Source organism: Bombus vancouverensis, chromosome 14, assembly GCF_051014615.1.
Source record: "Bombus vancouverensis nearcticus chromosome 14, iyBomVanc1_principal, whole genome shotgun sequence".
NCBI classification, from domain to species: domain Eukaryota; kingdom Metazoa; phylum Arthropoda; class Insecta; order Hymenoptera; family Apidae; genus Bombus; species Bombus vancouverensis.
Window position 1 is genome coordinate 10,026,696 of NC_134924.1, and position 25,672 is coordinate 10,052,367.

General features: G+C 40.4%; 1 protein-coding gene across 7 annotated transcripts in view; it reads left to right on the forward strand.

The window, feature by feature from the left end:
- LOC117154918 (uncharacterized) overlaps positions 1–25,672 on the forward strand; it is a 506,217-nt gene that overhangs the window by 251,887 nt on the left and 228,658 nt on the right. For all 7 annotated transcript variants that reach the window (XM_033330351.2, XM_033330377.2, XM_033330342.2 and 4 more), the window contains one exon: positions 6,400–6,658. In XM_033330351.2, coding sequence (XP_033186242.1) covers positions 6,400–6,658 — 259 coding nt within the window. The remainder of the gene's footprint in view (positions 1–6,399; positions 6,659–25,672) is intronic.

Consider the following 25,672-nt stretch of genomic DNA (forward strand, 5'->3'; position numbering starts at 1 on the left):
ATTCGGCATACCGTTCAGAAATACTTTTACGAAACACGATATAACACAAACATCGCCGCAGTGTATTCGTCGTTTTCGAATAATTTCACCGATTTCACCCCTTTAACAACATATTTTTTCCCCGCCACGGCGAACGCGGCAGCCGTTCTCACGAAAATATCATGTTGCTTTTCATTTAACGTGGAAACACCGACACTCACTCGGTTAGCCGTGGCTCGTGTTCCGCGTAAATTAACGGCTTCCCGGTGTGGTATCGAAGTGTATCGTCAGTTTTCAGTCGATTAATTGGCCTGCATTTGTAAGAATTTCAATCTCGACACGAGGAAACACGACGATCGAATATTCCGCGAGTCGAATCGAAAAAGACGATACAACCGCTGATGAAGTTTCTTTGATAGAGATCGCGTTAGGGATTGCCATTAGGCCACAATTATGATATAGTCGTAAATAGAAAATTGTATTTGTAGGTACTCTTATTTGAGATTCTAGATGCGTATAATCTTGCGAATATTGTCTCGTAATACCTTAGATACCATTTTGCAAATACCTGAAACATCATCCACGATATTATTCGAAAAGCTTTTAATTTTGTAATTGTCTATGACAAAGATAAGGCAAGAGCTTAACGATAGCCATAATCGGACAATCATTTATAATCATCCAATTTCGCACAGCTAGCTGATTAAATCACGCTACGACAGCTTGCAAAGTCACGTCCATATTACATACATCAGACAAATTTTCGACTTCAGCTGAAATTGCGTGCACCGGTTAACGACCATCAAAATTCAATGAAACCGATACCAAAACCACTACGAAACAGCGCATGAACTCCATCCAAAAATCCCCGGTCCACCATTGTCAGGTTTCATAAACTGACGATTCACTCGTTTCAAAATTACCGAGTTGCGCACACGCGAGAACTGCACGATAACGAAAAATCCTCCTTGTCGTGGCACGAATCGTTCCGCGACCTTCGTTACGAGCGTTTACCAGCGTTGCTCTTCGAAGCTGGCAGCGGTCGTCTGACGAACGACACGATGGTCACCGCAAAAATATAAATGACGTTGCAACAGCGAAGGGTGAAATGGGCGCAGCGGAGGGAGCGAAATCACGTGTATCTCTTTTTCGTGCGACCGCCTTGCAGCTTAATGCACTGCAGCAAAACGCACTTTACGCGCGCCAGAAAAATGAGGGAACAGGCCGTGCGTATCGCGCCATCGTGGTGGTCAGATGCTTCGTAAACAATGTGTTCAGCACGCGCTACCCCTCGTCCAACGGGTTACAAACTGGATACGACCATTTCGCGGCAATAATTCATCGGCGGTGAACATTTATGCGCGCCGGTGCGCGTCCCCTCTATGACTTTTTTCGCGTCGCATATACGAGAGCCAGTCCGTGCTTTACACGCTTTGAAAAATGTTTTATCGCGCCGATCTTTCTCGCACTCTCGATTTCCCTCGCTATCAATGAGAAACGATCTTCCTGCTTTTTTCTCCTTTTCTATGTTACTGTCTTTTTTTTTTGGCTTTGAGTCCTCGTTATTTTCAGCGAGCTTTCTAGATTTCACAGGTCGAACGTTTATTCATAAGGTTGGAAAAGGAGAAGTTGGCGTCGCTTTTTGGCTTGTTTGAGATTTCTATCTGAAAGTTAAAAAGGATAATTTGGACGATTACCTTCTTTAGTGATTGCCAATAAAATCGGTTGAGATCGATAATGTAGTAAATATAATTTTTCATTTTTAAAAGGACATACACATTAATTATAATACTCGCTACCAGTAGCAAAAGCAAATCACCGCAATTTCGCTAAATCCCGAACACCATCTTCTGCGGCATTGATTCAATCGAAATTTTAGACCGCTATAATCCATCTGTATGCGTTCCCTTATCCTTCTAACTATCTGATCCTACACGCTAAAGTCCTGCAGTGTGTTCAGTGGCTCGCGAAAAGTTCTACGTCCACGTTATCGTAATATACGTAAACTCCAGGTTAAAAACTTGTACTTTATAAAAGAACTTGATAAGGGATATCGATCTGTGTCAATACGTTTACTGGTATAGTAGACTCGTAAAATGTCTCTACAAGTGTTGGGATACTTTCGTGAGCTATCATACATGGAACAACGCTGAACGACGTTGAATAGAGATACACGTTGCTCGAATTAACGCCGGAAGCGAGTTCGAGGCGGCTCAGAAGAGCGGAAAAAAGATTCCTCGGCGGAAAATCGCGCGTTACGTTCTAGCGAAGGGGTGTGCGCATTGTTAGGCTGTGTCGTTCGGCCGGCAGTCGTTAAAGCGAATATTACGGTAATACGGAGAAATTGTGGCCAGCCGAACGAACGAAGAGAAACCAGCGAAAGGGACGACTAGGTGGTGGCATTTGTTCGCCGCGAGCTAGACCGTGAATTTTCCAGGGACGAGCGATTGCCTGGCGTCGAATACACAAAGCGAGATCGCGCAACAACGGCTCAACCATCTCCGTTTCTCTTCTGGCTTCTCTTCTGTGTCTGTACAGTCCCGTGCTCTTTCTTTCTCACCAGACACGTTTCGTTCGTTCGTTGTGGGGTAGGAACGCCGGAACAAAGCAGATTGCTCTCCGGCCGGCGTTAAGTTTCCTCGCGGCGGCGACGGTGGCGGCTTAATGACTTATCAGACGGGAAAATAGCGTGAAAGTGGATTATTCAAATTCTTCGCCTCGCGTATTATTATGCATGGAAAATTATCAGCGGCGGCCTCCACCGGGAGGCGAGTTTGATTACGACCTGAACGAGCTTTCTCCCCGAGACCCGCGCCAACTTCTTTCGGTAGCTTTGTTTGTTGCGCAGGTGGATCCGTTGATTTCAAGCGTGTTCCGTGTGTTGAATTGTTTTTCTCGCAGATCGACGCTTATTTATACCTGACTATTGGTTGGTTTGTACGTTCATGCTTCGATTTAATTATCAGTCGAATAGTTGCATGTGACAACGTGGGATGGGAAATTTTGGTATTTGTACGTGTATCTGCTAGTGATAGAATTTGGATAATTAAAAGTGAGATGTGTTCAAATGAGAATGAAAATGAGAGTTTGTTGCGAAATGAGAGTATATTATTTTACTAATATCTTTCTTCCGCTTAAATTCTCTTAATTCAATGATGAGAATGTTATCAGCCCTTCTAAAGTTTCCAAATTTTCCAAATTCTCGAAAATCCTATACTAAAATGAACGACCATTAAAGAATCAAGCGAATCACGCAACACGAACCGCTCCTAATCGATCATGCCCGAGCATCACGAACTCTGTCACGTCTCGATAAATGGCCCTAGATTCCTCGCGTTCCGTCGAACTTACGACGAAGCCTTCAAGTATGAAATCCACGCACGACATGGGCGTGTTTCGAGTCGTCTCGATAATTCAGGAAATCGATTGCACGGAGGACGAAACAGGGAACCGGGTCTTTTACGATTCTGCTCCGTATTTGCGTTATAGTCGAGGAAATCTGCGTCCTGTGCTATAGTGCGGTCTCATTGCATCGATATACCGAAGGTGCACCGGAAACGGCTACATAGAGATGCTCTCAGTCTGCGTATCCGCATTGTTATGGCCACGTTTCCGGTCGTTTGTCCTACGAGGAGACATTCTGAAATCTCCTCGTCAGTTGTGCATTGCGTTTCCCTATTCGGCTTCGGTACGCCTTCCTCGAAGATCGTAAAGCGGTCTTATCGCGCTGACAACGCGAGATGCATCGTATCGAGACGTATCGAGCAAAGGAAGATCGTTAACGATCGGAAAAATCGTAAAGAATCGGCGATACGAGCCGATGTTATGTTGCGTGAAGTCTAAGAATACTTACACGTTAAGAATTAAATCTCCGAATATTGATTGATCAAAGAAGTTGAAATATTTCTTACGCCAAACACTGCGTACGATACAAATCAAAAGAACTTCGTAAAATTAGCAAATCGAAGCCATAAAATACATAACAGAACATTCGTAGATAGGGCTGTAACGATAAAAGCTTGACTATCAGAAACTCTTAACAGCGATCGCGATAAAATCGCTGTGGCAAGGACGTGAACGCAGACGCGTTGCCATTGTGGAGAGCAGCAGGTGCCATTCGGCGAATGGCAGCGTTATCGCGCATTCTCCGGTTCCAGGTTATGTCAGGGTTACGCACAGCCTATTCAGAAGTGGCCATGCACTGTGTTCAAAGGGCCATTACGAAAATGACCATTAAAATAAATTACTCTCATCGCGGGCAACGTAACGCCCGACAACGCTCGCCAATACCTTGGAATACGTGGCGCGGAAATAGTTCGCCGCGTACGAATCAATTTACGCAAATAATGGCACTGGGAACAGGGCGCAGGGCCGCCGGGCGAAATTTTCACCGCTAGAAACAGTGGACCATCGAACCGAACACCTTTGTGCACAGGAAAATGTTCATCCTCCGTTGGATTTTGGTCACGATAGCAACTGAAATTTCGTGATGAATACGAGTTCTAGAAATCGTCTATCCCGTTACAGTTATTTCGGGCTGCAGGTGGCCGAAGCCATATTTCAAGGAATTTCGAATGGATTATTGAGCAGTCAGATTTGAAATGAATGGCGGTGGCGAAGTTATTACTGGAAATCTTTTTCTGGTGTTTGGTCATTCCATCGCTTGTCCGAAGTATAAAGGTCTTTTCGGGCGTAGAATGAATTACGGATGTTTTTAGCTGTAACCAGTTTAAAATTCATTACGTTTCTCGAAGTCACGAAAACGTATCGCGGCGGAGAATGACGTTAACGCTGAATTAATTACGAAGAAAATGAGATCGTACTTTTAAACGTTAAAATACATAGATTAGAATTTCTTAAATCTTCATTTTTATACACCACCGTATGATTCTCGGTACGCTATTTTTAATCACGATATAGTTTTATAAATAGCGTAATATCAATTTTGAAAGCTATATAAAACTAAAGTAGACACCGACTGAATTGGCCATCTTCCTTCTGTTTCATTCTTGTCATAGGAAAAAGAGGATAGCAGGTATGTTGTAGATTAGGTAAGAAAACCGGAGGGGACCCACATGTAGAAAGACAAAGGCAATATAAAAGGACAGATACAGAATGATATCTCTTAGAAAGATGAGGAGATAAAATAAAGAGGGTATACCTTTGCGAGAAGAAGGGCAAAGGTTACATTAGAAAATAAATATAATACCCGTACCCTTCTTCTATAAAAAGTCACTTAGAATTAATTGAATCGAACGATAAAAATGATAAATTTTTTTCTGAAATATTGTTATTTCGTATAAAATCCATTACTTGTATCTACACGAAAAGGATAATTTCTACTTATGGATAAACAGAGAGAGAGAGAGATAAAGAAAGGGAAAAGAATATGGACGTTTGTAGAGGTATTTTTCTTCTTCCTGCTATTTCCTCGTCGACCCCTTTATTTTAACGCTCGATATTACCGTTTTTAGAGGAGCGAACCGTGGCCAGAGCGTTTGACGGCGAATCGAGTGGCGGTACATCGGAATCCTTTTTCGACGCGATTCAGCAAATATTGACGCTCGCAAATTGAAATTTGCATGGACGGCGAAATTGGCAAAATATTTCTGCTCGTAAAAGAACGTTCGGCGACGCGCTGCGTGGCCCGTATAGCGAGAAATGGAAACCCAGCTATGTCGAGAAGCGACGACGTCAACGGTGTTTGCCTCTAGGGAATATCAGTCGTTGCCTGACGTAAAACTGAACCCTTAAATTTAATATCACGCGTCCGATCGCCCCGAAAACATCTTTGCTCGCCCTCTTTCTTCGATCGAGTTACTGTCCAGAAAGAAAATTTCATTCGTTTGTATCGTACTGGATTAAGCTCGTTTCTAGTGTTCGATTGTTTATTGAATTGTAATTTTTGTTATATAGATAACTTCAGTACTGTCGATACCAAGATACCTGTAGCGAAGCTGTCTACTATCAGCGTTAAATCGATATAATTAACGTAATTCACTTGTGTAATTTTTACAAATTATTATTCCACATTTACGAAGTGTATATTTATCGGAAAGAAAATTTGAACATTCTCATCGCCCAATTGTTTCTTAACAACATCACGATAGACGCCTATCAACTACGTAGGACGAGTCTTCTTTTATCAACAAACATTGAAACAATCAATTTATATGATATATTTACTACAATTTAATGGAAACTAACCTATCAAGGTTTCGTAATTTAGAGCGCTATAAAAATTAATAAATCGTTGAAATTTTGTAAAAGGCAACGAAAAGTCTGATTTCAAACAGCAGTTCACAATTACAAACCAATTCCTCTTAAATCTAAAAATGTCTTAATTTAAATGTCTAATTTAAAAAATGTCTCTGGTCTCCAAAAAATCTGATTCTCAACATTATCTGGTAATATTTTCAGGGTCCGGTCGGGGAAGTGGGCGGCGTCAGGCTGCCGTTGCAGTCATTACATGGGTACGGATCTGTGTTCATGTACTCGGCGTCGACGAGTCCCGGGGGTGGAAGTGGTCAGGGTGGCGGAGGCGGAGGAGAAGTAACCCTCCGCCTCCGCGAACCCGAGGACATTCCCGAAGAAGTTCTTGCACGCCTTGAGGACACAGCCACCCTCTCCATCTCCCTTCAAGGCGACGCAGTGCTAAGGCTGGGGGCGGCTGGCACGGGTAAGTCCCATTTTTATCTCTTTCTGGTCACCTGTTCTTTCTCTGTATTGGATAAAGAGCAGTAAATATTTTAACAGGATAAAACTTCATTGTGATTTTCGAGAAATCAATTCGTTCAATTTGTCGTATCTGTCGTTATTGTAGCAGATTTGATGTAGACCACTGCTCAAAAGTTTTATATTCATTTGAACGCTAGATAAAGTCAGGTCATAACCAAGAGACGTAGAAAAGCAAAGTTCGCGTGATTTGTACAAAATATAGGTAGGTTAATAGCGAGAGTGTTAAGAGGATGAAAATTCTGTATTGAGACTAGCGATAGCTTGAATAACTGGTAAATTCGTTTCTTTTATTAACAAAGCTGAACACAAAATCATTAGTCGTTAGTTTATAGGAATAAGAAGAACGTGAAAAGAACGTTTGAATGGGTTTAAATTAGAGTGTTTTAATTCGGTCGGACTAACTTTAATAAGGTTGATGTTTAAAATAAGATTTATTTTATAAAGATACGCTTTTATTATGCACGTATAAATCCACGTGGAAACATTATTACGTAATATTATCAATTCAAAATGTGTATTCCGTATGGAAATTCAATTCCCCTCCGTATTTGCATATAAAACCGATATTTCTTTTTTAACTTTATAATATCACCCTAAGAAACGCCGATTGATAGAATTTTAACGCGAAACGAGATTAGGAATATAGAATGGCTGTAGAAACGTTGGTATTCTTCGATAAAAGCATAATCGGAATGTCGAACTATAATCGAATGAACGTTCTTCACTCGGCTGAACGATTAATCGAGGTCAAATTAAAAAGTGTTACGGTGGTCAAAGTCGAGGGACGAGCGGCTGGACGATAAATAATTGGCTTATACGATGCATAAATTCCGGCGGGGTCGCAGCCTTCGTGAAACTTACTCCAGAATTTATTATAATGGGAATCGCCCCCTCGTATTTTTGGGATCGCAATTAATTTTCTCGTTTCCGAAGCGCGCGCGTATGCGGCCTCGGCCAGATTAGCCAGCGCGTTTGCACGCGTGTGTGCAGCCTAATGCAGAATTATTTTACTGAAATACGCCGATCCCTGGCACGCATTATCGCCGATACTACTTTTGTGCGATGCATTTTTCGTTGATAAGCTGGCCATTCGTTTCGTTTTATCGGCGCTCGATGCCGCTGCTAGCCTGTCGTGAAATTTGTGAGCTCGATTAGTTGGTGAACGATCGTGCTGCTTGCTCGTATAAGTACACTTTATCGCGTATTAAATATTCAGTCGTAAAATGTTATCCTACGAGGAAATCTTAATTTTACTTCAAATAGGAAGCCAGGGATCCGATAGTTGAATTAAAACAGGTTATTTATTGGTCGTTGTAACTGATTCTGAAGTAAATGAGAGGTTGAAGCGTGTTTCAGTTATACGTGCGACGTTTATACATAGGTTTAATTGCTTATATTACAATTAAGGGTGAAAATAGCGAAAAGATTAATTTTTGTAGAATCTTCAAGAAGAAAGTTATGCTTTTCATAGATTTATATATAGATCGATATGTCGATAAAATGTTAAGATCGAGCTGAAAGCTCGCAAAACACACGATCCACCAACTAATAAATAGAACCAAAAATAAACCAATTTCCTCGATGGAAATGTCCATTAAAACGGATTACACTTGCGAACATCTGAAAATGTAGCAAGAAACATCTTTGTAGAATCAGCGAAGCTATTTCATGAAACCGGAGCCGTTCGCTCTAAAAATACACGAGAACACAGTGACGGCTCTAGAAATCTAAATGAACGTCGTACTCGACGTTTCCCCTTGCCGCAATCGTCGGAATCGATTGCATTAACGATTAACTTCGAAGGAGATGGAGGCGTAACCTCGATCGAGTCTCTGCTTTCTCGAAAGACGGAACTTCCAGATTGCTTCAGTTTCGCGTATTTCCATTGAAACTAAACGTATAGCTTTGTTGGCCCAATGGAAACGGTCGCAGCGCGCAGCTTGATCTCGATAAATCGCTTTAAGCATCGCTATTGCAGCCGAGACGGAAGATCGCGTTTCGAAAACATCAGCTGGAAAATAAAAGTTTTCTTATTGCGAACACGGCGTTCGATCTGTTTATTCGAAGAAACTTTTCGATTGAGATGGTCTTTCAAATGGCCAACTGTTCGATATTTCTCGCATGTTCTTCTGCTTCTTCGTCATTCTGTTTAACCTGTTTTTCAATATACATACAGATGTAATAGCTTTACAATTGACAGCTACGTTGCAGCGGATCGTATCATCGAAATAAGTATTATGTATTGTATTTACCGATCTCTATGATAGAATTTGAATAGACTTTTAATATTAACGTTCTTGAAAATGAGATTTTAGCCAACGAATTTCGTTTTTTATTTTGAATTTATTCTAAACGCTCTGTCCAGCTGTGTCTGTAGCGTGAAATTATAGAAATGAAAAAATATGTATTAAAATTACTTTGTTTCGAAAATGGTTTAACCATCTCCAAGATACGGTAGTCTCAGTTATCTCGACCACAAAGATTAAATATTTGAATGTAGCAAATCTTCTAACACGAAACCAGAAGGAAAACTCAAACGAGTAAATCGCTGAATTATGTACCAAATTTTTCGTTCACGCTCGAATCTAAATACTTCGTCTCGAACATTCAAAACTTAACGATGCAAGAACGAAACAACACGAACAAAACTTCACGCGGATTTCGAATTCTCGCAGTTAACTCGAATAACCTCCATTCATATTTCTCTAAACAGCTCTTAAAGCCATCTGGTTGTATCAACCTCGAAGGTCTCATTAAAAGCAGACATTCGTTTCCCGTATTTTTCTGGGGGAAACAGCAGACAAAAGCGGAGAATCCCGGGGCTTTCGCTCTGGCCGAGAGCAACAGAGGAACCACATCGGTAGAGAGCCAGTAGAAACGGATTAAAACTTTTATCAGGGCTTTCAAAGGCAGCTGGTCCACGGGACAGAGGGTGCCCCGTGGCTCTGCCGAAAAGAGGATTCGTGAAACGATCGAACGTTAACTTCCGGACGATTTGTCTGAGCCTCCCACGGTGGTGGCGGCTGCCTCTCGCGTATGCCGCGATAAATCCCGGATTTTCATAAGTTTCCTCTCTCCCTATGGTCCTTATTCGGTCGCGAGAAGGTCGAGCCATCGAAAGCTTTTTCGCCTGTCTCGTGGGCCACGAGTTTTCCCCCCTTCTCTTTCTTCTGCCTCGTATTCTAAGCGTTTCAGCCACGACGCAACGATCGAATCAAGATATATGTCCACCGTTTCTCTTTTTTTTTCCTTTCTTTCCTTTTCTCGGCAAGACGTAGCCGAGAAAGGAAATAGCGAGAGAAAGAAGGAGATTTATCGAAGTTGCGGCTTGTTATCGAGGCTTTACGTCGCTCGAGAGCCGCGATAAAGGTGCTAGCAATTGATTAAGAGGGTCGTTTGCGCCAAGGAAATGCTACTTCAAACGCGACCCCCGCCCGATCTTAGCCGCTTTTCAGGCCTCTTCTGTGCCACACCACTCGGATTCTTTTGTTCCACCTCGTTTCGCGTCAAAACTTTCGCGGTAATCCGACAACCTCGCCGGGAATTCGGAGATTTTACGCCGGTAATCTGGTACGTTTTACCTCGTTGTTCTCCTGGATTCGAAACTGATTTTACTTGTGTGCACGCGCAGCGGTAACAAAATGTAGGTTGGAATTCGACGACTTGCAGCTCTGGGTGATTATGAGGTAGTAAATTGTCACGCACGTGTAGAATGTATTTCGAATTTATTAGTTGTAATGTATTATATTAGGTGCCTTTTAGATATTGAAACTTTATGCGCGGCTATAATATAAATTCAATAAAATTACTTAAGAAACTAAAATTCGAAACCTTATAAAGAAATGTTGATAAGAATTAAACAAATTTGTACTTTTTTAACAAATATGTAATTAATCACATTGCAATGTATTAAATTGAATTAGAAATTTCGTCGAACAGCATTTTATTAATAAAACACGTGAAATGTTTGGTTTTTGTTAAGTTTCAATTTGCAAAGCTCAGTCTTCCCCGATAAAAGCAACGGCGCAGTGGTATTAACCAGACTTAGACAGACGCCACGCGACGGTAAACGATACTCGTTTATGGCCAGCCAACACGACGTAAAAGAAGAACCAGAAACAAAGTTGCAGTAAGAAAACTACCGTTTTGCTAAAATCAACATTGCCGCGCGTTTCCTCCTCTAAACTGGAAATTCGAAACAGGACAGGCAATTTTATGAACATTAGCTTGGAAAAAGTGACACCTGCAAACCACACGTTGTGGCGTAGGTTTGCGAAAAAAATCTCAATCGAATTTTCGACGCGTGTTTAGAAATCGATAATCGTTCGGTTACCAACAAGAATAATCGTACGTTTCTATAAATCTATCGGAAGTAGAACGAAAACGTAGCTATATATAGGAATGCGTTGCGGTTGCGTCGATTACATTTCCCAAAATTAATTTCATTAACGTTGGGACAACAAGGTAAATACTCAAATATATTACAATCAAGCCCCTACAGGCTGTAATTACGTGAATTCATTGGTCATGTGTTATTTTAAACATTTACAACAAAGTGGAAAATAATTGATGGATATTCTGCAACGATCATTATGCACCAGTTTGATCGAACGTTGTTATTCGGTGTGTGATCATGATTTCATGATTATCAATCTGTAATAATTTCCTGATACATCCACGTTGGCGAAGAGATATTTTTCCAACCAAAAATGTTTTCTAACCTTGGTATTGCTTTTTACGAGTTTCCATAATCTCTATAGCTGTGTTCTTCCTCGAAAATGAAACCTCCAACGAAATTTTATTATTCTCGATATTCCTTTCACTTTCAAACGTTCGGCTTTCTTACAATCTTCTTGATTACGATCGTACCACGCTGCATTTGTATGAAAAGGGATGAAACGATGATCTTGAAGAATTTTATTATCCCCAACTAATCCATATCTCTTGAACCCAGAATTAAACTCCTCTGAAAAAAAACCGTTCTACAAATTCTCGAAATAAATTTACCATCCTCCCAACGATCATTTCCAACAACCAGCAAAAGCAAAAATCTACGAATCTTACGAGTAGAGCTTCGAAGCTCGTGTAACGTTTCTGCGCGGCCATAAACCGCGTAGGAATGGAAACAGGCGAAATAAAGGAATACTCTTGGCGGAATACTCGTCGCGCGTGGCAATAAGTCTGAAATATGCCAGCGTTTTATTCTCGCCGCGCGAATACCTACGAGAAAGAGCGGGTCGCGGCCGAGAAAAAGATCGGTGCGCCGCGACCTGTGAAACTGTAGGGTGGACGGGGGTGCGGGCGTGGATTTCGCGTCGAGGAAAAAATGTCTGCGGTACGCGCGGTTTACATGGCGAACACGAGATGTAGGCAGGGAGGGAACGTGGACGCAAACAATTCCCGTGGAGCATGCGCCGCGTAAATACGAGCGTGAGACTGTGCAAGAGGGTAGCGAGACGCGATGGGGATGGGTTGCATGCACGTATGCGAAGGAACACCGTGTCGGTGGAGAAAAATACTAGGTAGGGGGTTGTGTACATGCGAGACTCGGCCGGAAAAGTTTGCGGGCAGAGCAATTCTCGTTATAACTTTGGCTCTGCGGAAACTTAAACTGCTGCCGGCCGAACACGCGGAACTTTCCGCCGTTTTCCTGCTCGGGACAATCGTCCCGCTTCTGCTGCCTGTCCTTTCGGTTGGATAGCACGCAGGCGAGAGAACGATCCCTCTACGCTCGTCTTTTTCTCTTGGCTTCCTTCCCGTTTTCTCGTTTTCTCTTCGTACGGCTCGAACTGGTCTTTCCATACGTTGTCGCGGAACTCTGGTTTAGAGAGGTACAAGGAAAGACGTGGTACGAGCTTGTGAATTATTCTACTGATTTTCAATCGTGAACGTTTCGTATTTGAAATTATGAGAAATTTATATGTACTTGCGATTATCACTCATTTTCACGCAGCAACGATAAAACGTAAGCTTATCCTTGCTCCAAACCTAATATAATCCTAATATGATTATTTTTAAACATCTGTGCGTATAACCTTGTAATTTAAGATCCACTGATGGCAGATGCTTCGTTACAATTTGTAATAATTTCTTTAAATACAAAAAACTACTCGTTTTTTCTGAAATATGAAAGATCCTTTTAACCTACGTCGCTCGTTCATTCTCTATTTCCTATCATTTTAAGAAGAAGATCTTACCACTCTGCTTTTCCTCCGCCAAACCACACCCCTAATAAAACTTTTAAAAGATTTCTGTCTTCCTACGAGAAAAAAAAAGAACTCGATAAAGTTTCTAAATCGGTACACTCCCCCGCAAAGAAACCGCGTGGTTGATAAAACAACCGAATACATAGAACGCGCAGCGGCTATAGAGGCGGTATTAAAAGACCTAGAACTCGATCGTCGTTATTCCCGGCCGGCTTATCTGAAATTTCGAACCCGGTCTCGCTATCGTATCTCTCGTTCTCCCTTATCTCCGGTCATTAATAGGTCGGCCGCTGGGAACCGCGCGCTTTTTCTTCGAACTGCAATCACCGATCGAATCTTAATCCCGTATACGGTTGGTGTACGCGTGTGGTGTGTGTGTCTATGTGTGTGTGTGAGTTCGTACGAGTCCCAGCACTGTTTCTAGAGACGCTTTGGGAGGACAGGTTCCGTTATCCTGGCATCACGTATTTAAGAGGGAGCCGAGGGATACACAGGCTCGCGCACGAAACGAAATTTCATGACCTGTGTTCGTGTAGATCGCACGTGTTCCTTGGTTATCGAGGGTAGCAAACCAACGAACGAGTCCGGAGAAGATTTAACTGTGAACCCGCGCGAGAAAACACGCCCCTCGCCTCGTTAAAGCTATTCATTCAGCTGTCGCCTGATCTTGTCGCCATTGATTCCAAATAAATTCTCGAAAGCGTCGCCCCGAACCTTTCGTTACATGTTTTTGTAACGTGTTGTGTATGAATTGGACAGGGCTTTCTGCTTTCTTTCACGTTCATCCTGGATCACGTTCGTCCTGGGTGTTACATTTTCTGTTGCTGCCGGAGTAGATGTTTGTTCGATGGAGCTTGAGTTCGGTTTCTTTGAGCCGGAGGCAGAATTTTGATATTGTAAAATTATGGTTGAATGCAGAGCTTGATTGTAAGGAATTGATGCTTCTTTGTTTCTTGAATGCAGACTTGGATGTACTGTTTTTGATACCGTAGAAGGGTAATTCAACGGATAGACCGATTGTAAGAATTTAAAGATTCCTTGTTTCTTGGATCTCATTACGATCATTAAATAGAAGGCCTATATTTTAATTTTCAATTTCAATTTTTCTTTACTCAAAATGTTTCAAGTTTAGCTGATCGTATATCGTTTTAAGAAAGAAAAAGTAAGCAGGAAAAATGTAATTTCTATAAATAAAAGTATTTCCATACGAAAAAATAGACAGACAAATAAGAATTTTATTCGAATAATTCCACGGATTGTAATAACAAATGTTATAATTGTTTGTAACTGTTGGCCGGTGTTCGAGATTTGGTAGTTCGGAAGTTTATAATCTGTGTAATGGAGCAATGAAAGCTTGAGCTTGTTTAATACCACCGATTTCCCGATTCTGCCATTCAACTGTACATTTTAGCATTCATTGCGAGTAATTCTATTAGGGCGCTTAGGCGTGGTATAAAATAGAGTTGTAATTAAATCATCGAACCGTGCCGTGGGTTGTTGAAAATTTGCCAGAATCGATGCCAAAACGCGAAGAATGACAAAACAACGAAATCGGCGAGCAAAGAAAAAGAACATTTGATGTTTCTCTCTAAAAATAAAGTTTAACTTTGTCATCACCCATCCGTTGAAAATATGTAATTAATTGATTGTTGGTTTTTTCTCTGACATAAATCTTTCATTATATAAACGTTTCTTAAAAGGAATATGATTTTTTTGACAACTTTCCATACACGTCAACACGATCACAAACACTCTCATTTATATGTTTACGATAGTAAAAGGACTCAAGCACCCACTCTTTATCTCGAATATCTGTTTATACGACAAATTACGAAATCTATCGACTATAAACGTTTACTGGCAAACAATGCGCCGCACTTCTGTTTCTAATTCCACGCGGCTCGAAAAGACAGCGCGTTTTGTCGTGTTCGTTCAAGATTTATCGCTCGATAAATCGCACCACGCCGCTAATGATTTTGCATGATATTACAGTTCTATAGAATGCCTATTGTCCAGCTATTGTTGTAACGCGTGAACAGTCGCGAACAGCTGGCGCGTGGTCGTCGCAAGTTTGCGTTTAGAAAGCTACTTCTTTTTATGACAAATTAAATTCAGATTAACATCTCTGAATCATCGTGTGTTATCAAACTGTGGATTTTTATGCAATTCATGAGAAATTTGAAAGTGTAAATATAGTAAGAAAATTGCACAAAATGCACACATAATATGTATTTTAACTGATACTTATTTCAAAAATACGTACATGCTATCGACTCGTCATCATTTCTCGAAACTAACTAGAAAATTATTTTTTTCTATTTATCATCTCATAAATACGTATAACTCGCCGAGAGCAGAAAAATCTCTCATTTGTGTGCCCGTTGAACCGATCAATTTTACTCAAGAAGAATTATACACTGTCAGTTTTTAAGTCTTAAACAAATAGATATGTCAACTGGACGATAAGCCTCTTCCTATTCCAATGACGTCAATCCGATGTTAGAAGTAACAGCATTCTTCGGCTAGTTGACGTAAAGATACGCCCACTGACTCGATTTAAATGCGTCGTCTCAACGCATTTCTTCGCACGATCTCAGTCTGTAAGATCGCGCGAAAAAATAACCACTTGAACGCGAGCCTTCGCGTGAGTCACTTGTGAATCCGATAGAAGTCGATATATTCAATAAACTGTTAACGAACGTACGGATTGCTTGTTTCTCGAATCTCATCTTGAATCTGTGTAAATTACTCGTGATGAACGGGAAAATCTTAATTTTAATGTTCTCGATGAAACTGACACAACAAAGATCGATAATCTGGAAGAGTTATTGTTGAGTGTACGAGAAAGAAATGGTTTGTTTCACTCAGGAGTTTTCATACGCGTGTGTAAGCGTTTAGACGCGATTGAGAATAAGCAGGCTATGGAACGAGGATAGGAAATCGTCATTTGCGAATGAATTAATAGCTTTTAAACGTTAAAACGTGATTTTCATGTCCCACTGGCCTGATTTCAATGAAATATGATTCTGTCCTGATATTGACTCGATTAAGTACTCCGCTTTAAATTTAATTATCATGCTTGTAATATTCATTAAAAGTCTGTATTATCGTTTCGAAACTGTTTATTTCTGAAATATGGGACTTTATTATAATATGTCATTAATTAAGTACGCGCCGTCAAAGTGTTATAATAGCGTGTTAATCACGAGATGATAAAACGATTTTACTTAAAATGTTCAAGTTCCCTCGCGCCGTTCTTACTTATTAACCTCTAAGGTCACTCCACTTAACAAGCAACAACGAATATTTAATAGCAATATTTAGATTTTCTTTCTCCAAACAACTTGCACGATACTACAAAAGTATTAATCCTTTCATTTAACCAACCAATTCAAGCTACCATATCAGAGGAAAGCACCATAAAGCTAGAAACGCGTATAACCTGCACAAAGTAGATTGAACCTGTAAAGAACAGACCACCGCATAGAAGCTGACGCGAAATTAGCTCGAAACCTTTCTCCAGGCGTTACGCCATAAATTAAAGTTTATACGCACCACTGGACTCGTGTTTTTCTTCTCGTCTTCTCTGCCATCCTGTTAAGCGCCTATTTCCAACTGTTTCATGTCGCGTCCAGGTGAATTTTTTCTCTTTTTGTCTCGGCGAATTCCATCGGTCAGACGGCAGATTAATGCAAAAATATCGAGCTGCGCGGAAAGTGTTTCTTTAGCCACGACGTTTGCTCTGTTTTCTTCAATCTGTGCGCGGTGCAGACCACGTGTCGAACCGTGTGTCGGCCACTCGATCGAAAGAATCAAAGCAGAATCGCGAAGTTAGGCGAATGTAAACGCGTGAAAGAAAATGTGCGTGGGTTCGCGAATCATTGATTTCTTCATTGTTCCATGGAGGAACTTGGTCAGTTGTTATAACATCGGCGTTACCTCATTGGCTAGAAATTTCGATAACCAGACTTAAACATCTGTAAAGCAAATATTACGTCGCTAGATCGCGAATGTTTGTGCAAAGTTCATTTTTCATGAACGTAACTAAGAAAATAGAACGAACGCAAACGTTTATTCCAGCCATTAGATGTTCTAATAAACATTATACTTTTGATGTTTCAAATTTTCCATCTTATATTCGTATACATCTTTAATCTACTAATCGCACAACGCTAGATTTCTACGTGTAATGTGTAAAGAACATACGACACCTTGCGGTTCCATTTACTCTACATTTTTCAAAATTCTATTCACGTACAAACCTATTCGTGGTTTATAGATTTGAGTTGTTTGTTCGTGTTTCCTTTGGATAGTTGTTTGCTTGAAATGTTTTACGATGCAAGCGTTTGTACGTGAAAGAGTTGGGAACAGATTTTTAGAGTGGAAGCTTTGAATGGGTTCGAGTGGGTTGAATCGGCATAAAGTAGTGGTAGTTTGTAGCGATTGGTAGTCACAGAGTGACCGTACCTTTGCTCGTTTGTCTCCTTTTTCTGTTTGCCTCGCCCAGTCTAGCTGGTTTAAAACGCAGAGAACGTAAGTCTGTGAGTACACAACGTGTAAGCGCTCTCTCTTTCTCTCTGTTGGAAATATACGAGGTCAGCGTGTATGTTGAGATTGTAAAATAAGGGGTCACATGTGACGTCATTTAAAATTACTCTGATAGCCTGCGGGGCTAAATTGATTTTACACGTAGAATGCAATAACATCAAATTTCTCCCACAATTACATCTAATATTCGCATACTGTTGTATTTTATAACGAAACGAATTATTTCTTATTAAATATAAAATAAACTATTTTTAAATAGAACTTGCATTTGTCACAATGTTACAAGATAATTTTTCAAGACTGGTCATAAAATTTCCATTACATTACTCATTCTATATGTTAGAAAGCTTTCACAATATTGTTACAAACTGGTCCATATCTAAATTATGGTAAATTAACATATACAAACATCGAAATTACCACGAAACTCGCCCTCGGACTTCATACGTCATTTCTGTCATATACTACGTTACAGTGTAACTACATAGTTTCCACCAGGCTTCCGATACTGATTTCCATATGTCACAAAATGTCAACACACCGGCGCACAATAGTATCACTCAACATACAATAGTATCGCTACAACTCTCTAGCCTATCTCGTTCACAATTTCGACTCTAGCAATTACATCGTTGCTATATTTTCCACGCAAACACACGCAAGAATGCGTTAAACTTCTATAGCCTACTAGCCATCTGACGAGAAAATAAGCTGTTTTATCGTCAAGTCTCGGTCCATTCTTGCCATCCTAAATATTCATGCCACAAACTACAAGCCTCTCGCAAACGAATCATCCCCATTCAAAAAAACCATCTCCCCCAATCACGTTGCACATGTAAAACGTTAGACACATAAAAAAACGTCTTCCACCACACACTTTCGAAAAACCACTCGCCGCTACCCACTCTCAAACTACTACGAACAATTTCGAACAACAAGCTACGCACACAGGGTAAAGACGTGCGAACGATTGAAGATAGGAAAGGGATGCAGCTCCATTCCAATGTCCCGTATTTACCGTGCACGGTTGTATCCCTCGGGACCGGTTTCGAGACCGGTTATAACCCGGGGCGTGCTGGTGTAATCGGCAGCGAGCCGCGTAGGCGTGAGTCGACCGCGGCCGCACATGCCGGCCGCATGCCTACCGGCTAAAACAGATGAGCCGCGCGCGATACATATTTTCACCGGGTTTACCGCGATATTGCCGCGCTACGGAGGATACCTTCGTTCACCTTTGGGACGCCTGTACCTGTCCATACAGCCGCGATCGCAGGATCGACGCGATACCGGATAATGGGGAATTGCCCTCGATCGATCTCGAAACGGGATCGCTTACGAGGTTGCGTTTCGTGTTGCTTATAACATCGGTTAACGCGTTGTGCGTGTCTCTGTGTAATGGAACTGTGTCTTATTGCGACGATGATACGCTGGAATTTTCGTGAATATCGCGCTGGACAGAATTTTTTTGTAGGAAATAAATTTGTTGTACGGGAAATAATTTTGCTATGGGTGAATTATGTGATGTAGAATCGTAGAAAGATAATCGAACTATCTTTTCCCTTGTGTTTGAGAAAGAGAACCAGCGTTGATGAAAGTTTGTCGTGTACTCCAGTGGGTTTTTGCGGGCCATATTATGGTGGAACTTTTGTGGCAGTAAATATCGGAAACGTGACTTTTGAGATAGTGTGTACGGTGTTTCGAAATTGTCAAATTATGTACCATAAAACTATGGAATAATAAATTAATTTTCCTATTCTTTGCTCCTGAGAAGATATCTTATATAATTCTTTTATTTCTCTGTCTCTCTCTCTCTCTATTTCCCTCAGTGATAATAATTTATTTAACTGTTATAATGTATCTTCTAGATTTTCTATAAAAAGAAAAATGTTCCTGTTGTAAAACAATTTTCTTCGCCATTTTGCTTAATGAATATAAAATATCCGCTAACTTTTCAACCATATTATTAAGCGACATCTTCAATTGAAATCGCTTATTATAGCCTTTGATGGCTGATAAAGTAGTGAAGAATCTTTGAAATTAGCAAATCAAAGGATAGAAAGTACGAGGAGGCTGGCAGAGCCAGAAGGAGGACATTAAAGGTGATTTTTAGGTTCGTGGCACCGGAGATGATAGCAATCTTGCGATTATTGGATCCATTTACGGTATGAAAGGCTTTCGCTTCGAACCTTGCTATCCTGTTGCTCGGTCTCATGGACGTGAAACGGAGCGCAGATCATCGTATTAATCGGACGTTAATTACATGTGATCCTTGATCTGCTTAAGCTGATGATTCCAAACATCAGCCGTGAGGAGCGCGCTTCCGTATAAGATAGGTACCATGTATCGATTAAACGCGTGAATTAGATTAATCATCTAATCAGAGCTAGCCTAGCTTACATACAAGTTTCAGAAATATTCTAAATCTTGCAATTAATATTTAACGCGTAATTTTGTAAATCAATCACATTGAACGAAACAAACACATCATATAAAATCTAAAGAAATTTTTGCATCATTTCGTTTATTAGAGAACATAAAATATTCGTAATATAACTTTTATTATTAAGCCACATTTTCAATTGCCATACTACTTATCGTCATTTTGTTGAAATCCTATTTTATTGTGAAATAAAAGCGTAAAAGATATTTGTAATACTTCTACGAATCGATGCGTTAATCGCAGCGATTATGTCTGATATTTCTACTATACTCATGGTAACCATTAACATAGCAACCATTAACTAGAGTAGCAATGGTTTAATCTACGGGAACAGCTATTAGTTACTGCATCCAATAGAGTACGTTACGAGCTCTGACAGCGTGACTGTTCCACGCCAGGAGGTTGGCAAATAGTCACATCTCGTCCGTACACCATACGTTGTCTTATTCGTTGAAGAAACTTGTAAATCGCTAATAAACTTTCTATAACGAATCAATTCAAATAGAATAATTTCCATTGAATGAAAATTACGTATCCTCGAAACATTTTCGATACATATCGAAATAAATGAAAGGACTCGTTTGAGTAAGGAAACCCTAAATTTACATTTCACTTCTATACATTTATTAGACGAATCCTCTTATATAGTACAACAAAAATCTTCGCAATTTTCCCTCCGTCTTTTCAAACGCCGTAATCATTTACCCATAATCCTCTGACGCAATTCCACTAAAATCCACGATGCAGAGTATCGAAAGCACAGATACCGTCTGATACCTAAGCAGCGCTTGGAAACGGAGATTCGGTCGGGATCATCTGGCTCCGGTTCTGGAGCACTGAAATATTTCAGCCGGTACCGCGGCTAAACTCGTTCCGCGTTACGACGTAATGGACGCATTCAGCTAAAAGCGTGATTTCACCGGTCAACGGAAAGTTATAGACCGTAATTGAAGGCACGGTAACAAGAGTTACAGGAAAGCGTAAGAGAAAGAGAGAAAGAGAGAAGTAGAGTGGCTGGCAGCGTCGGGAACGTTTACGAAAACTACAGCAGCGCGTAACTCTCTGGGAAGAGTGGCGGCGACCGGGCGAAGCAAGTGGCAGGGTTTAAATTCGAATTAGCCTACAGGCGAGAGATTCTGCTAGCCTCTGGACAAAGCTAGCCACGGTATTAAGCCATTAGACCGTAACGAGAGTTGATTAAGTGTGCGGGCCAGAGCGGAGGCTACGACACGCAAAAAGTAGAAACTGCGTGGGCGTGCAGGACGCAACGGGAATGCGAATCGAGGGAAAAAATTGAGCCGGCTTCGGGTACGAGGCTGTTTTTTCCATGGAATGTAGAAGCACGCGCTTGGTATTAATCGGGTCTGCGATAAAACCGACGATGTCACCGGCATTTCTTTCTCTGTAATCGATTTCGCTTCTACGTCCTCCGATGCGTCTAGTTTTTAGATTGATGCCTATATCTCGCGGTAGTACCATTCGCTCGATTTTTTCCCCAAGATTTATTTCAGATTCCTGAGAAGCTTTCGTGACTATCGTCGGACAGATTAGAATGGTCTTTTCGACGTTCAAAAGTTGAAAGTTCCTTTGATTTGATTAATTTGTAGTAATAGTTAGATCGACGTAGAATATTTAGATTGATTTGGTATATCGTACGTTTGGCATAGCGCGTTTACTCCACGGTGTGCACTTTGCACGATCTTTTTCTCAAGGTTTATCCGAGATAGAATATTTTAGCTAAGCTATGATAGAATCTGAATTTAAATTCTACGTCGATAACGTGGTTATCGTTATTAGAAGATAATAATTTGTAAGCGATATGTGGATATGTGTGAATCTCCATACTTGAGAAACTGAAATCAAACCGCTCGTTCTAAACATTCTAGACAGGAGAAATTTCAAATAACCTCCCTCCTATAATCCACCCCTAATTCCAAAAATGTATAATTCATTGCCAGATTACCATGCCCTTAATTCCGTAGCGTAAAAAAGCGATTCGAAACGACCAAAGAGTCACTACCAGCAGAAACAAAATCGCCTAATCATAGCGGAAAACAAACGAAGGTTCGCGCGTTTCATCCCCTCGGTGGATGCAGGCGAGCTTCAAAGGGGCGTCCCCCGACGATTCGCAATTCGAATCCGTCTGTCAAAGAATGATAATTCGCCACAGTGTATGCGAGCACCGGCCGCGAACGGATTAACATGAAAATCGTGGCCGGGGGGCGCGGGATGCGAAACTTATGCGCGCGAAATTATTTTCGTGCCGGCCAGTGTGAGCCGGGACTTTAATTTGCGATAGAAGCTGACTGCGCTGTCAAAGGGATGCCGCGCGCTTCCAACCCCCTCCAGCACAGCGTGTTCTCCACCCCTTTGCTTGGCCGCCAGCTCCAGCCAGCCAGCCAGCCGATTTAATTAATGTTCCCCGCGTAGATATGGCGGGACCCTCGTCGTGAAACATCGTTCGGCCCTCCCAGCTGTTGGTCCAGAGAGAAAGTCCCGAACGAACGAACGAACGAAATTGCGTTCACCCGGAAATTGCGTTTTTACGATGCCATAATGAGATGTCCATGCGCGAGATATCGGTGGCTCGATGGTTTTTCCCGACGCGAAAACCCAGGCGAATACGTTCCAAAAAACGGCGGAAAAAGTACCTGGCTTGTTGTAATTTTCATATTCGATGCGGTTTTTTAGGGAATGAGGGAAATGAGTTAGTGTTTGTTCGGGATGTTCGGTGAGGTGAACTTTTAGCAATGTTCTCTGCTGGCAATTATTGGACCTGACGGTAGATTGCGCTGGTTTGTCAGTAATGCGATTAAGAAAGGTTCTTTTAGAAGAAAGAGCATTTTTGCGATTAATGTAATTATTTTTTAAGCGACCATTTAAATTTGGAATAATTATTTGTTTGCAATCTGTGACGGCGATAGATACGATTGAAATTTTCAAGCTATTCGTAGGTTGTGTAGTAGTGGTTGTAGATTGCAGTCATTTGTTGAAAGTAGTAGTGCAATTGAGGAACGTTATTGTAGCAGAGCCAGATTCTTTTTACTCAACGTGATTGTTTTTTAAAGAAACTTTTAAAATATTTCGAATTTAGGACAATTATTATTTAACTCTGCTAGCTCTTTCATATCGAACGATCGGTAGAAAAACATTTTAAAAATTGTTAGGAATAATCTGGAGAGGTTTTTGTGCATCTTGAATGGTTGCTCTTTTAATAAGAAGGCACAGAAAAGGGATACATAAATTATGGAGGCTAATGGTGATCGAGGTGGTGCTTATATGGGATCGAGGTCGAAACCTCTTAAGGGCGGCCAGCAAGCAGTAAAAGCAAAGTTTTAAGACGCCTAAAGAAGAACGTTTGACGAGATTAAATAAAAATTTCCTTAGAAACAGAACTCTGTATCGTAAATGAATCAATTACGTAGATCCATCGCAATAGAGAAGAATCCATTTGATAATTATCCGCTATTTGTACCTTTAATTAGATTTTCCAAATTCTGTTTCACAATATAACGTATCAATTTTTACATAAGATCCGTTTCAAAAAAGGACAAAGATAAAAGGACTACCCGGCTTCCAAGTAAAGTAACGAATTGGGCATAAATTTTTGAACCTATTCTAATTCAAATTATTTAACATTCTAATTTTCCTTTTCTGGCAAAATAGTATTCCGACTATATAGCACAATTTTTCAATTTATTTTATACAGAATTTCAGAGAAACTTTATCATAAATAAATTCATTAAAAATTGGTACGTGGTTTCTACATGTTACGTCGCACAAAAGTAATGCTATACAGTGATATTTATTAATTCTTTTATCGACGAGAGAAATCCATTAATAAAAAAAAAAAAAGAAGATCATCGATCTTTTTCTTCGAAAGAAATTCTCCAACCGACATCACACTTTCGTAGTATCTGTCAGAGATCCTGTTGAAGTGTCTCGTTACTGTTGTCCGATTCGTTGAACACAGGGATGATATTCCGGCGGCGTTGTTATTTGGGGAAAACGGGTAAGTGACCTCAGATAAATTGACCACTCAAGCTCCGCAAGAGAACGCATCCTTTACCGTGTTCTCCCTTTGCTATTCTCGTTACGAAGGCAAAGACTTGATCCGTGACTCTGAGGCTTCTACGTCGTACACGTGTCTCAAACTCTAATTAGCTTCTGTATACTTTGCTGGGTAATTGTTTCGGAGGCTGTTGTCAGTGGGAACGAAAGGAGCGTGAATGCAATTAAAGTGGACGACGCTTTGTTAAACGATACGAGTGCTCGGGCGTCAAATACTTTAATATGAAAATTCTCTTTCTATTGTCTTTTATTTCTCACGAATAAATCATAACGAAAATTATGATTTTATTTTGGAATGGAATGATATTTGTTAATTCGTAATTTCTGTAGTTTCTTTTTTAATTTCTGGTGAATGAAATGAGCGGATATTTGTCTGTTAATAAATAAGGCAGTTAATAGGGTTCAGGTAATTGGTAAAAGTCGTATTAAGATTGTTAGAATTAGAGAGAGAGAGAGAGAGAGAGAAAGAGAGTTGATAACTGTTATCGTAGGATTATTGCGGTTGGGAGGGATGTGGTAAATATTATGATAGGATTATTAGCATTAAGGTCTAGCTGGATTCTAGCATTAGGTGGAATTACGAGAGAGAGGATTGTAAAGTATTTAAAACATCTAAAATGATAAGATCTTAAATCTCATTCGACAATTGAATTATTCAGAAGACAAATTGAATCTCATTTTCTGAACATTTCTTGGTATTAGGAAACAAAATATGAATTGAACAGTTTCATTCTCAGAAAACTTTATAAATTCCTCAGTTTCTCTTTTAAATTATTTTTCAATTTCACAAACGATTGGTCATGTTCGTTAAGTAAATTATCTTTGATATGGCTCGATTAATGTTTAGTTTCATAATTAATAACTGCCTGTACAGTTGACATAGTACACTCGTGGTTAGTTCTATTTATCAAAATGCACGATTATGCATTATTCTATATATCGTTACAAGCAATTAAATTGTCGAAAAGTAAAACACTTTTGTTACCGAAACCGTGTATTTTTATATTTTTAAACGATCGCGTTACTGGCGATAATTCATAGCAAATCGAGGTCAATTTTTTCTTTCCTTCTTTTTTTGCGGAGGGAAAAGGACAGCTCGGATCGAAGAACGGACCCGCATTTATGAATTTAAATATTCGAGATGGTGGATGGTCGACTTTTTTCCCCAGCTCTTGCAACTTTATAGCTTCCTCTATATTCAACGCTCGTACCTTTGCCCTTGTTAAACGAATACACTTACGGACACGTTATATTTGGCATGCATGCGGCCATTTCTAAGCATTCTGCATTGTCGATCTATTTTCTCTGGCTCTTTCAATTTACCTCCTCCCCTTACGATTCCATCTTTTTTTATTTAAGCATCCCTCGACTCGAAAGATATTTTTCGCCTCTTTATTTGTGTTAGTCACGATCTCGCGGCATGTGTAAATAAAAGGATAAAAAGTCGAAAGACATAAGCGAAGAATTCGATACTCTAGAAATCTATGAAAGATACCGAAAGGAATTAATTACCAAAAACAAGAAAAGTAAGTAGTTCTTCGAAAGATTCGCGTAAAGAAACGACGCGTATATTATTCGATGGAATACCAATCTTATGGAAGCACACACGGCACAGTTCCTTTATATGTTTCTTAACTTTCGCTATCAATTTCCTGAATAACCAAATGTGTATGTACCAACAAAATCATAA